The following is a 13,845-nucleotide window of genomic DNA, read 5'->3' on the forward strand; positions in this document are numbered from 1 at the left end:
TTCGAAAAGCTTTGTATTTGCCTTGTATTTCTAGTTTAGACAGTATGTCTTATTGGAATGAATGAATGAACGCATCCTTATTAGGAAGGAACAAATCAAAAGACAAAAATAATCAAAACGAACCTACCAAACAAACAAACAAACAAAAAACCCAAACAATCAAAAGAGGGGTTAAGCAAAGAGACAGAAGCCCAGGCCTGGGGCTGGGCCCTTGCTTCCTCCGGCACAGCCCAGCTGGGAACCTTAGGGGCCGGGGGAAGGGGGCGACCCGGAGGCACGCGACGGCACTTCCGGTGCGAGCGCGCGGTACTTCCCGGCTGGTCCTGCGTCCAGCCGCCATTCCCGAGGCCGCACAGCCAGCCCAGAGTTTCCTGTGGGCGTTTCCTCCTCTTCACTTCAGGACGCCTCGCCGGATGGTGAGGAGCGGGCGGGCGGGCGCCTCGGTACGGGCTGCAGGGTTCGGCGGGAGGGCGGGCGCCGTGGTGCGCTTGGCGCGGCCTGGAGGCCGGAGCGCCCGGTGGCCTCATCCTTGCTCTCCGCCTCCGGGGCCAGCCTTGTGTTTTTCTTGCGTGGCGGCGCACAGGATGGGAGGGGGCGGTATCGGTCTGGAATCTGCTTTAGGGCTGCTGTCCCGAGGCTCCGAAGGTCTCTGGACGTGGACCGTATCCGGGCTTAGCCTCGCCCAGGTACCCTTTCGGATGGATGGCTGCAGCCTAGCGGGGTGTTTTCCCGAGAAAGGGCCAGCGCTTTGGCACTTGACTGTGGAGTGTAAACCGGTGCCAATCTAGTATTCCCAAACATTTAATTAATCTAAAGATCGCTCGGTGCCCAGAAGTTCTACCCCCAGGTCAACGGATCTTGCTTGTCAAGAACACAAGGAACTCAGAGCCATTAGCTACACTGTTAGTGGCACACACGTGGCCATGCACTGTCTCTCCTGTAAACTGTGGATCTCCTAAATTAGGCTGACGCTGCGGCTCGATGGTGAGCCCGTGCTTAGCAAGAGTGAGGCCTTGGGTTCCATCCCAGGACTTGGGAACAAAAAAGTGACACTTGTTACAAATTAGCTCACTGATCAACACAAGTTGTTAATGGAATTGGAAAACGTGTAGAAACGTAAGGGTTATTTGTGCTTTGTGTTGTTGTTGTTGTAGTTTTTAAAGAAAAACAACCAGTCAAAAATGTATAACCTTAAAAAAAAAGGCTATTCATAAAGAACAGTCTTATGGGCTGGAGAGATGGTGGCTCAGTGGTTGGGAGCACTGACTGCTCTTCCAAAGGCCCTGAGTTCAGATCCCAGTGACCACGTGGTGGCTCACAACCATTTGTAAGACAGCTACAGTGTACTTATATATAATAAAATAATAATAAGAAAAAACAGTCTTGGGCTGGAGAGATCACTCAATGGTTAAGAGGTCTGACTGCTCTTCCAAAGGTCCTGAGTTCAAATCCCAGCAACCACATGGTGGCTCACAACCATCTGTAATGAGATCTGATGCCCTCTTCTGGGGTGTCTGAAGACAGCTACAGTGTACTTATGTATAATAATGAATCTTTTTTTAAAAAAAGAAAGAACAGTCTTATTAGTATATACGTAGACTAATAGTGCCAACATCCTAGGTTGCTTTCTGTTGCTGTGATCAAAAAACACCTGTGGGGAGGAAAGGATCAATCTCATCTTACAGGTTATAGTCCATTGTTGAGGGAATTAAGGGCAGGAACTCAAGCAGAAAACACAGAGTAGAGCTGTGTTCTAGCTTGTTCCCAAACTCACAATTCAGTTCCCTTTCTTATACAGCAAAGGCCTACACACCTAGGGACAGTACCTGCTACCGTGGGCTGTGCTTCCCACATCAATCATAAATCAAGAAAATGCTCCACAGATGCCTATTAAATCACTATGATGGAGACAGTTCTTCAGGTGAGGTTCCTGTATCCCAGGTGTGTTAAGTTGGCAACTAGTGTAGCTTACATATCCACTAAGCTCACACATGTTCTGTGTTGGAGTTTTAACATAAAACATATATCAAAGTGTATTTTTAAGGGACTATCAAGACCAGGTATGGTGACTCGATGCCTTTCGTCCAAGAACTCGGGAGGCAGGGGAAAGTGGTGCTCTGTGAGTTGGAGGCCAGCCTGGTCTACATGATGAGTTCCAGGACAGCTAGGACGGCCTAGAGACCCTGTGTCAAGAAACAAAGCAGGACTGTCCATAACTAGTATTAGGTCTCCAGGAAGAAAGTGGGAGGGAGTAGGTGCGGATGCCAGAGTGCACCAGGGACCAGCGCGCAGACTTTTAGAGTCTTTTTACAGTTAGTGTTAGAAGTGCTGGAATCCACACTGGAGTCTAGGCACATTGTTCAGCAAAGACTCAAGAGTCAAGCCCTTGAAGAATTACTTTCAAGAAAGGGCATGGACTTGGGTTGGTGGGAAGGATCTGGGAAGAGTGAGGGATAGGAAGTGATCAGACTATACTGTATGAAAACTATTTTTTTTAATTGAAAAGAAAAACCTCAAAAATGCTTATAAAATTTGAAAAGAAGAGTTACTCTGAGCATTTTTCTCTATTGTAAAACAAAGAGGTTGAGCTCTTAGTCCTTCTGGTCTTGTATTGATTGCTAGCTTCTCAGTGTGTGGTACTGCTGACAAACACTTTGTTCCAATTCATGATAAAGCATTTTATAAAATGTTCTGGGGCTGGAGAGCTGGCTCAGCCGCTAAGAGATCTTTTTGTTGCTGTAGAGAACCCAGGTTTAATTCTCACCACCTACTTGGTGGCTCACAATCGTCTGTAGCCTCAGTTGAAGGAATCCAATGCCCTCTTCTGACCTTCATGAGCACCAGGCACACACTGTGCACAGACATAAATGTGTTCAAAATACTCACACATAAATAAATCTAAAAAAGTAAGACTTTTCTGTATTACCCATAGTTTCCCTTTGTGACATATTGATATTCATAAGTGATAATGTTTAAATACTGCTTGTCAACATGGTGTGCTTTACGTATTTTCCCAGCTTGCTCCGATACCCTGCCTCCATTCTTTCTATTGCTAATAATTGAGTCAGGCCCTTGGCCTTACCCATGCCAGGCAAGTGCAATTCCATTAAACTACACCTCTTACAAAGACCCTTAAAAGTATTTTTATCTACTGGGTGGTGGTGGCGGCATATGCTTTGGGAGGCAGAGACAGGCAGATCTCTGAGTTCAAGGCCAGCCTGGTGTACAGAGAGAGTTCCAGGATATTTAGGGCTACATGGAGAAGCACTATCTTAAAAAAACAAAAAACAAAAAAAAAAAAAAAAGAATTAAAAAAAAAAGTTTAATAGTAAGATAGCTGTAATGGATTACTTGACATGGTGGTACACACCTGTAATCTCCCCTTGGCAGAATGAGGTGGGCGATCTACCTGCAAGTTTGTTTGTTTGTTTTTCATTTATTTATTATTTATTCACTTTCATCTCAGTAGCAGCACACACTCAACAGAGCATTCTTGGAAACTGTAGGGCTGCCCTACAGTTGATGCAGTTGATGTGTGGATTACAGATGCTCGCTAGGGGTCCTCAGCTGATTGTGCTGGCTTTCCTCTGCTGTGTCTGCGTCTGTCCTTTGCCAGGCTCTGCTTTTTTGCCTGATGTTAAGCAGATCCTGTTAGGGCTGAGTTTTCTCAGCTGGGGTTTTTGGTGCTTTATTTCTGAGACAGCTTTTCTGTGTCCCAGGCCTGGAACACAGTGTGCAGCTGAGGATGACCTTGGGCTTCTCACCCCCTTTCCAGCTCTTGATGTCTTGACACGAGCACACAGGTCTCCTTTGCTTATAAAGTCTGCGTCGTCACAGAGCAATCTGAGGACTGATCAAGTACTTTCTGAGCACACAGTGCCAGGGACAGGAAAGGGCTACAGGGGTGAACCTGGCTCTATGAGAGCTGAGCTGTCTGGGGTAACTAGGATGCTGACTATGCATCTGACTAGGTTTGAGGGAATTGAAAGGAAGGACTGCCTGTGCTTTAGGGTGACCCCTCTAAAGGGTGGATGGGTTGCCTGTTGGGTAACAAAATGGACTGTACAGAGGAAAAAAACCACCTTTCTTTAGTTCCATCTCTTGAGAACCAGAAGAAGGGAGAGTCCCATGAGTTCAAGGCCAGCCTGGTCTACATGGCAAGCTCCAGGACAGTCCTGGGTACCTAGTGAGACAAAACAGCAATACTAGTAATAATGTATTATATAATATATAATATATTTAATATATAAGTCCTAATAAAATAGGACTTACAGAATTTAAAATGTTATTCTTGTGTTCACTGATTTTGAAATAAGGGTGATCCTGTAATTTTTAGAAGCTGCAATCTGTGCTGCTCACTGAGGGCTCAGAAAGAATGTGAGTATGGTTGCACCATTGCCTCCATCATACATGTGTTCAGCAGTGGCCAGTACTTTTGCTAAATTGTCCCAGACAAACCTCACTTGGGTTCTCGATCCACGGGCAAAAGGGTTCCGGTTACAGGTGGGCAAAGAAGTCAGGGAAAGTGGAGTGACAAACAGACTCGACACAAGGGAGTGTGGATCTGAATGTAATTTGTCAAAATGAGCATCATACTTTTTTTTTTTAAGATTTATTTATTATTATATGTAAGTACACTGTAGCTGTCTTCAGACACACCAGAAGAGGGAGTCAGATCTTGTTACGGATGGTTGTGAGCCACCATGTGGTTGCTGGGATTTGAACTCTGGACCTTCGGAAGAGCAGTCGGGTGCTCTTACCCACTGAGCCATCTCACCAGCCCGAGCATCATACTTTTTAATACAGATGAAAATAGGGAAGTTAGGTGACACGCTGGCAAGGTACAATGAGGTTACTGGATTCTTACACAAAACAGGAATTCAAACATGGAAGGACTGGCAGGAACCAACTGGGATAAAATTCAATGTTAACAACTGGGATCAAAAACAGCTCTACCTAAGGTCCACTTAATCTTAGAAGCCAGGGGCAAGGGCCCTTGCCATAGCTCCTACTCTAGTCTATTGTATAGTCCACCTTCCCCCTAGGCCATTGTAAATACTGTGTATGGGTATAACTCAGCTATCTATAGTTCTAAGTATCTACTCTGGTTCCTCTTTAGGTCACAAACTTCCTTCTTCCTAGATAATGGTAAATTTCTGTGTAGGGCAGTGACTTAGCTATCCATGCCCAAGGTCGGATCAAGGACTGCCTAGAATCTAACTTAGCTATATGTCAAATAGAGGCACTTATAATAAAGCAATATTAAGGGAAAGCACACAGATCCGTTTACCAACTAAAGCAAGGACATTGGAGTATTCGTTATACAGGATGCCACAATTCCAGGAGACTAAGTTTCCGTGAACTTTTTTGCCTCGGGACAGTGCCCAGGTTTTCGGGGACCTGTTGTGCTTGTCACTACTGGAATGGATGTAGCACTAAGTAGTAGAGTTATCCTTTAATGGGAAGTAAGATTTATTTTTAGAGACACAGTCTTACTGTGTTTCTCAGGCTAGTCTCAACACTCACTCTTAGGTTCAAGTGAGCCTCTTGCTCTTAGCTTCCTGAATGGCCAGCCCTGCCAGTCTGCAGGCATATATCACTTCCCTTGACAGTGAAGAGAAGATTTTGCAATGACTGAGTTTACTGTGTGTAATGGCTACAGTTTTATCAGTTACTGGTTCCTGTGTGGAGGAGCTAGCATGCCAGAGTGGGCAGTGAAAGTGGTGAGAAATAGGGAGAGAAAAACCAGAGTTCAGAATAAACATAAAACTTAGTAAATATTAAACGCAACATTGCATAGTAAGCAAAGAAAGGGGGTTTGTTTGTTTTTGTTTGGTTTTTCGAGACAGAGTTTCTATGTATAGCCCTGGCTGTCCTGGAACTCACTTTGTAGACCAGGCTGGCCTCGAACTCAGAAATCCGCCTGCCTCTGCCTCCCAAGTGCAGGGTTAAAAGTGTGTGTCACTACTCCTGACAGAAAGGGGTTTTCTAGTCTAGGGTTGAAACCGCTGATTTTGGGTAAAAAGGACAGGCTAGATTTCTCTGTCCTTCTAAAGGTAGATTAAAGATGCAAATTTACTGTTGCTAAGGATGGAGCTTAGGGCTGAGCATCTACCAGCACTTGCAAGGCGCTGCATTCAACTCACAGCACTGCCAAAACTAAGCTACAGCGTGGATTGGGGAAATCTCAGAAACCCAACTCCCAGATGAAGAGTTCTAGACAGGCGCTGAGAGAGAATCAGCTTTCCTGGGGATTAACCCCCTAATTGCTTATCCACGATGGAGCGGCTAGCCCTAAAAACATACATACAAGGAACACTAAATGAGCTCCACAGGTATGGGGAAGGGGGAGAGAAGAGTAATAATTAAAGAAAAAGTCATGAATTTGGTGGGGGCCTGACACAGGATTATGTCCATATCTATGAAAGTTTTATGGTAAGTTTTTTTTAAAAAAATTAAAAATTGAAAGTAAACTAAAATGAAAAACAACAAACCAAAGGATGGGAGTGTTAGAAAGTATGATATGACCAACATTAGAAAAACATACTAAATGATTAAAAAATAGCGGGGTAAGAAGGCATGTGAGGTGCTGTGCTTGTAATCCTAGCATATGGGAGGCCCAGGCAGGTGAATCAAGAGTTTGGGAAGCAGGCCAAACTGCTACATAATGAGACCCTGGGCTCACAAAAAGCATCACTTAGTCCGAGGCTAGAGTCACGCTCTGGTATTGCTTGTTGCCTTAGTGTGCTAGAGTCCTCGAAGAATAACTGCTGACCTTATTCACTGGCTGTGGACTTTCTGGCACAGTCAGTCACCAGGTTAGTGACATCCGACATATGTCAGGTTAACCCATTCAAAGTTACGTTGGCTTTTGTCAGCCCTATTTCTTTAGGGAACCCTTTAAAGAGAGGGGGTGCTAGTTAGTGACCTGACTTCTGCTTTGAAAATTATATCTGGTGCCTGCTGTGTCAGTGTTCCCAAGAGTGAACATTTACACTCACTAGTAGACGACTACAAAGATAAGCTTACTCGGAGTGAGGCTCTGAAGATGGTTGGGGAAAAAAGCATCACTTAGAAACCCAGATTCTAAGCCTTATGTTTTAAATTTTGTATGTAAACCAGTGTGTGTTTTATAAAAACCATTTGTGGTTAGATACTATAAAGTTAATGAGATAAATAATAAGCTGGAAAATATTTTAGATAAGGACTGTTCTCTTTGTAATTATATATTAAAGTTTACAACTAAGAAAGGTAGATATAGAAAATGAACCAATACCTAATTTTTAAAAAGACAAAAGGCTAGTAGGGAAATTGTTCAGTCTTTCTCATGAAAGAACAACACAGTAAAGCTGGGTATGGTGCTGTACGCACCTTGGGCTGCATGGTAAGGAGCAGGTTAACTGTGCTACCTATCAAAAGCCTGCCTTTCAAAAAAAATAAACGAACTCATAGGATAAAAGGAAACACCGTTAAACAGCAGGAGTGAGAGTCTTCCCGTGTAGCAAGGAGTTTTACTCAGTTTTGAGGAGTTGGGGGAATCTTTCTCACCTGTACTCATGGTATATTTTAAAATCCAAACAGCCTTTGAGCCAAGTAGTAATTTACTATTTTCTATAGAAATACTCTCATATAAAAAAGTAGAAGGGAGTTTTATGCTTACTCTCTATAGCACGTGGGCATAGGTTGAATGTGAGCCATATGTGTAAAATGCTCTGTGCTTGTATATGGCCAGAACAGTTAGTTCCTCAGTAACACTGGTTACAATGAAAAAAAAAAAAAAAAAAAAAACTTGCTAAAAATGTATCCTCCATGCCTGATGTCTGTGAGACACCCTGAAGAGCTGTAGGCTCAGAAAGGCCCTTTTGACAGCTTCTCTGTTTTTATTCTAAGAGTGGTTAAAATATTCCAAAAGTTGATAGAAAATAAGGCCAGGATCATGTTGCAATCTTTCCATAGCTAGACTTAATAATTTCCTGGAAAGGATCTAAAGTTTCTTCCTAGATTTAAGTCACCTAGATATGCATCAGCTCTGTGTGTGGACAGCTTGTTGATTGAAGATCTTAGGGCCTAAGTGTAAGGCTACAGTAAGTAGTGGGAGTTGATTCTTGAGAAACTGATAGTCCTGGCCCTGGGCTAGAGCGAGTCAGTCAGTGTCTGGGAAGGTACGGCTATGTCTTCCCGCAGGAATGAAGAGGGTGTGCTTGAGCGACAGCCTTAGAGTTACCTGAGAGGCCCCAAATAAAACTCCAAGTGCTGTGCTCAGCCAGAGTTAGTCTCCCTTTTCTCAGAAATCTTGTAGACATTTTTAGTAAAGCATATGCCATTCCGGGCTCACAACTATGCAAGTACAGTATTGTGTTCAGCACAGAGTCCTTTGGAAATAACTTCTTTCTCTGTTGCAGCACTGTTGAAGTCTTTCAAGTGCAGTTCTACGGCGTGTGACAGAAGATGGAAGTGTGTCAGGAATTGAGGAAACCAGCGCTAAGCCTGGAGTGTGGGCACTGCAGTTTCAGAGGCACCGATTATGAGAATGTGCAGCTCCACATGGGCTCCATTCATCCTGAGTTCTGTGATGATATGGATGCCGGGGGCCTGGGCAAGCTCATCTTTTACCAGAAGAGTGCAAAGCTCTTCCATTGCCATAAGTGCTTCTTCACCAGCAAGCTGTACGCCAATGTGTACTATCACATCACGGCCAGACACGCAGCCTCGGACAAGTGGAGTGAGCAGCCGAAAGAGCAGCCGAGCAAAGACACCGAGTCTGGGAAAAGCCCTTCCCCTCCTGAGCGGCAGAACCCAGCCTTTGACCCAGCAGAGGCGAGGCCCACTCCAGCCCTCCCCATGGAAGCACAGAAAACGAGCCCGAGCTTGTGTCCAGAGTCACAGGCTTCTGGTCCTCCAGTTCTGGAGCCTCAGGGCGCTGGTCCTCTTATTTCGCCCGAGCCCCAAGCCCCTTGTCTTCCTGCTGAGGCCTCAAAAGCTGCTCCTGTTCCTTGCCCTGAGCGTGTAGACCCACCCTGTGAGCTTCCTGAGCTGGAGAAGCCTGAGCGAGGCCCTTCTCCTGAGTCAGTCAAGTCTGCTCTTGTCAGCTCCAAACCCCCAAAGCACTCTTCCTTTGCAGACACAGGGGCTGCCCCTTCAGCTTTGTCTCCAGAGTCACCAGTACTGGCCACTTCCCCTGAACCTTGGGGACCATCCCTCAGTGCATCTCCAGAGTCTCGGAAGCCAGCGAGGACTGCCTCCCCTGAGCCAAGGAAGCCATCCCCAGCAGAGTCTCCTGAACTTTGGAAGCCATTCCCTGCCATCGCTTCAGAGCCTCGGAGACCAACCCCAGCAGTGTCGCCAGGTTCCTGGAAGCCAGGGCCGCCTGGTTCTCCTAGGCCTTGGAAATCCAGTCCTTCAGCAACATCAGGACCGTGGAAGTCATCTAAACCTGTTCAACCTATGTCTCCTGGACCTTGGAAACCAATACCTTCTGTATCACCTGGGCCTTGGAAACCTGCCCCATCTATGTCCACTGCATCCTGGAAGTCTTCAGTCTCATCTGGTTCCTGGAAAACACCACCCACATCTCCAGAGTCATGGAAGTCTGGCCCACCTGAACTCCGGAAGACAGCCCTTCCCTTGTCTCCTGAGCACTGGAAGGCAGTGCCTCCCGTGTCTCCTGAGCTCCGCAGACCAGGCCCACCACTTTCCCCAGAGATCCGAAGTCCAGCAGGTTCTCCAGAGCTCAAGAAGCCTTCAAGCTCACCAGACCTTTGGAAGGTTTCTCCTGACCAGCGGAAAACTTCTCCTGCTTCACTTGATTTCCCTGAGCCCCAGAAAAGTTCTTGTGGTAGTCCTCCTGATCTCTGGAAGTCTTCCTTCATTATGGAGTCTCAGAAACCTAACGTCTTCTCTGAGACGAGGAAGCACACTGCTTCGGGCTCATCTGAGTCACCGAAGGTAGCGTCAGACATATGGAAGCCTGTCTTGTCTATCGATGCTGAGCCTAGGAAGTCCACACTGTTTCCTGAGCCCACCAAAGCAGTCCTTCCTGCTTCTCCCGAGCCACGGAAACGCGCACTTTTCCCAGAGTCCCGGAAGCACGTGTTTCTACCTGAACTTCCCAAATCCGCTGTGTTCTCAGACGCCCAGAAGGCCCCTGAGCTTAGTGAGGAGATACAACTTGAAGCTGTGGATAATGCAAAATGCGATAGTCTGGCCCAGGAAGGGCTTCTGGCCACCCCCAAGAAACTGTTAGACGAGGCTTTATCTCCTTCTTCAAAGAAGCTCAAGAAGGACAGCCAGGAGAACTCGGATGCCGAGCTCAGTAGCAGTGAATACATCAGAGCAGATTTAGACACGTTGGACACGAAGGGCCAGGAGTCAAGCAGCGATCAGGAACAGGTGGATGTGGAATCGATTGATTTTAGCAAAGAGAACAAAATGGAGATGGGTAGTACAGAGCAAGCCAAAAATGTGCTTCAGTTCACCGAGGAGAAGGAGGCCTTCATCTCTGAGGAGGAGATCGCAAAGTACATGAAGCGTGGGAAAGGGAAATACTACTGCAAAATCTGTTGCTGTCGGGCCATGAAAAAGGGCGCTGTCTTGCACCACTTGGTTAATAAGCACAATGTCCACAGTCCATATAAGTGCACAATTTGTGGAAAAGCGTTTCTTTTGGAGTCTCTTCTTAAAAACCACGTAGCAGCCCACGGGCAGAGTTTACTTAAATGTCCACGCTGTAATTTTGAATCAAATTTCCCAAGAGGCTTTAAGAAACACTTAACTCACTGTCAGAGCCGGCATAATGAAGAGGTGAATAAGAAGCTGATGGAAGCCCTGGAGTCGCCATTGGAGGAGCAGCAGATTTGATCTTCAGACAGTGGCCCTTGCTCTACAGTGTTGCTTGCCAGACTCTTAGGTTGTTGAGTAGCCTAGATGGACCAGTAGCCAGTATGTGTGTAGTGGTGTATCCTGGTCTGTAAGTAGTGTTACAAAAAATAAGTACTTGGTTATTTTTTCATATGATCCGTTGTTTATGTGGATGGCTATTTTATAAGTCTTAATACATTTCTGTTATAGATTCCAGATGGATATAACTCATTTTCCTTAAGTTTTATTTTTGTTATAATACAAGGAGTGGGGGAAAATAGGCAGGCCATTTAATAAACAAGTAAGTTTAAACCTAATCAGAGTCTTTGTCCTCCACCATGTGTGTGTGTGTAACTGATTTCAGAACATAGAACTTATTAGATGAGGGCTCAGTGGTAGAGCCTCGACTAGCATGTTTTGCATACTTATCAGTTCCAGGGTTCTATCCCCAATACCTTTAAAAAAAAAAAGTGGAATGTATGAGAATTGAGCATGAAAAGTAAATTTGAGAAAAATTTTGTTAAATGTACTTTTGAAACATGTCTTATATCTTATTTTTTCATGTAAAATTAGTTTATAAGTCTTTAATACTTTCATGATGATCATTAATGCTGTTACAGAGCGGCACTTCTCGCCCTGGGGGTAGAATGACCCTTTCACAGAAAGCAGAGATATTACATAATGGTGATAGCAAAGTTAGTTATAAAGCAGCAATGAAAATGTGATGGTTGGAGGGGCCACCATTACATGAGGAACTGTATTGAAGGGTCACAGCGTTAGGAAAGTCGAGAATGCTGTTGAAGAGAGTTGGAGTCTTAGAGCCGCTGGTTTTCTGCTGCTAGGACAACTGAGTGGGTTTGCAAAGCAGTGTTGGTATTTTCTGCAGGCTGAGAAGACCACATGATTAAGGCCACCGCTTCCCTCTAGTTGTTTGCAATGGCGTCTTCCTTGTGGGGTCTTGCCCTTCACGTCCCTGCCTGATCACATCAACAGATGGTCTTCACTTGCCAAACGTGTTAGTGTCTGTACCTCCTACCCTGGGTCTTATGTGCTTTCTGTCGGGTGGGGCTTGAGACCCAAGTAATGAGCAGGAGCTCAAAGTCTTCCAGATTGACAGTAAAAGGTTAATAAACAGCGCTGGTGCGGCAGCCAGCGATCCACACTGGATGCCGACTTGGTTGGTTGGGAGCTGAATTGATGAGGGCTCACTGTATCTCACCGTGGGCAGCACAGTGAAGCCCTGCCTCAAAAGCATTCCTGTCTGAAAGACATGTCGCTTTGGTTTCACATGGTTTTGCCATTGTAAATACCTTGTATCTCTCTGTGGATTATTCTAATAGTTTGTTAAATGTGTATCAACCAAATTAAAAAGGCTTTCACGATAACATCTTCATGTGTACTTAATTTTTATAATTGTATTATAATCAGACTTATGATGCCTGAGGAAGATAGTTTAAAATAAGACTTATTTTAGTTTTGTAGGTTTCAATGGCTTGTAGGCATGTGGCAAGGATTGGAAGGGTGTGGCAGAGAAACACTGCTGCCCTCAAGGTATCCAGAAGAAAGAGAAGAGGAATGGAAAACGCCCAGGGCCAAGATATGTCCCTCACAGGCACACCACGAGTGACCCACCTTGCCCAAGTGTGCCACCACTTCCCATTGGTGTATTCCGTTTTTACTGTAGAGGCTGAAGCATTGTCCAGAGCAGAGCCTTCACAATGTACTCCCGAAAGTGCCCTCTGGCACATGGATGTGCTGCACTAATGTCTGTCCACTCAAGTCAAGATGAATTGCAGGGATTTTCAGTGGCTTATACCCAAATGTCATCCTAAGAGACTAGTTTTCATGTGTTGAGCAGTCCATTCTAAGCCACGTTTCCCCTTAGTTCTGTAAGGTGGTTTGATTTCAGCGGGTTGCCAGTCTCAGCTACAACTGAGACACAGATTTAGCTCTTTGGGTTTGGCGCCTACACCCTGTTCTGTTTTAAAGTGTGAGATTTAAGCCGTTGTTCTTGCCCCGTCCACTCTGGTTTTAGACCTTGTATGTATTAAGAACAACTAACTAATGTGATGGAACGACTTTGCCTCCTGTACAGCTGCCACTTAATAATATGACCGGCTTAGCGCACCTTTATTTTCTTCCTCTGTAAGACTGGTTGTAATGCGTCTCAACTCAGTGTTTTCATGGACTACAACGGGAAGAAAACAGTGGTAGCCACATCTGTGGGGTGGAGTCTGTGACATCCTTGGATACTAACATACCTGAAAAAGCATCCTAACAGGGTCTTGTCCCCCAAGAAAGTTCTTTTCCCAAGCTCTGGCCCCATTCCCTCCTGGGCTTGAAGAAAGTTCCTGCTTGCTAAAAGTGGAGTCATTCTCTTATCTCTGGCAAGAGCAGCTTATGACCCATTTACAGGGGGCTTGGGTGCCTCCTGTCAAGATCCAGGCTAGCCTCTAAGCTCCCTGTTGCTGCTCACCAGCCCCAGCCCAGCTCACAAACTCCCTTTCTCCCAGTCCTGTTTAACCCTGAGTCTCCCAGGTAGCTCTGCCTGCTTGCTTTCCTGGGAGTGAGCCTTGGCACTTTGGAATAAACTTCCCTTTTCACCCACGGAGCAGCTGTTGTGGTTTCCTTACTGCACCCGTTTTCATTTGGGTCCAGGCCCCAGATCTAAAATCAAGATTTCCAGTGTAGTAGTTACCTGTTTATATATACATTTGACAGCATGGTAAATTCCCTGTCACTGTGCCCTCAAGTTAACCCCAGCTGGCCTAAGGGCAAGATAAATTCTAATTGTAATTAGCCCTTGGGATTGAATTGCTGTGGTTGGCAAACCACTCAGGCAGCTCTATCTTGAGCTCCTAGTCTGCCTGTATGCTGAGTGACCTATGGCTCTGCCAATAGCATGAGAAAGGTCCAGGCTCTACAGAGTATTTACCACTGAAGTAGCTTGGGGGTCTGGTCAACAAAAAAAGTGGCCTGTGTACCCAA

The 13,845-nt window shown here is 45.5% G+C and overlaps 1 protein-coding gene and 1 non-coding gene across 3 annotated transcripts; both read left to right on the top strand.

The window, feature by feature from the left end:
• The first annotated feature begins 245 nt into the window (after nucleotides 1–245).
• Nucleotides 246–12,244, top strand: Champ1 (chromosome alignment maintaining phosphoprotein 1). Of its 2 annotated transcripts, none has more exons than NM_001363455.1 (2): nucleotides 246–443; nucleotides 8,403–12,244. In NM_001363455.1, the coding sequence occupies exon 2, from the start codon at nucleotides 8,449–8,451 to the stop codon at nucleotides 10,855–10,857; it is 2,409 nt and encodes an 802-aa protein (NP_001350384.1). In that variant the 5' UTR covers nucleotides 246–443; nucleotides 8,403–8,448; the 3' UTR covers nucleotides 10,858–12,244. The 2 variants fall into 2 exon arrangements, with proteins under 2 accessions (NP_001350384.1, NP_862902.1); NM_181854.2 differs by having other exon boundaries at nucleotides 246–416.
• LOC115485642 lies at nucleotides 6,702–6,831 on the top strand. Its single transcript, XR_003947678.1, has one exon. It is a non-coding gene; the product is annotated as a small nucleolar RNA SNORA3/SNORA45 family (small nucleolar RNA).
• Nucleotides 12,245–13,845: the final 1,601 nt, after the last annotated feature.

Source organism: Mus musculus, chromosome 8 (assembly GCF_000001635.26).
Source record: "Mus musculus strain C57BL/6J chromosome 8, GRCm38.p6 C57BL/6J".
Taxonomy (NCBI): domain Eukaryota; kingdom Metazoa; phylum Chordata; class Mammalia; order Rodentia; family Muridae; genus Mus; species Mus musculus.

Excerpts from the sequence above, each read along its gene's own strand:
- Champ1 (NM_001363455.1), top strand. The coding sequence starts at position 8,449 with ATGGAAGTGTGTCAGGAATTGAGGAAACCAGCGCTAAGCCTGGAGTGT.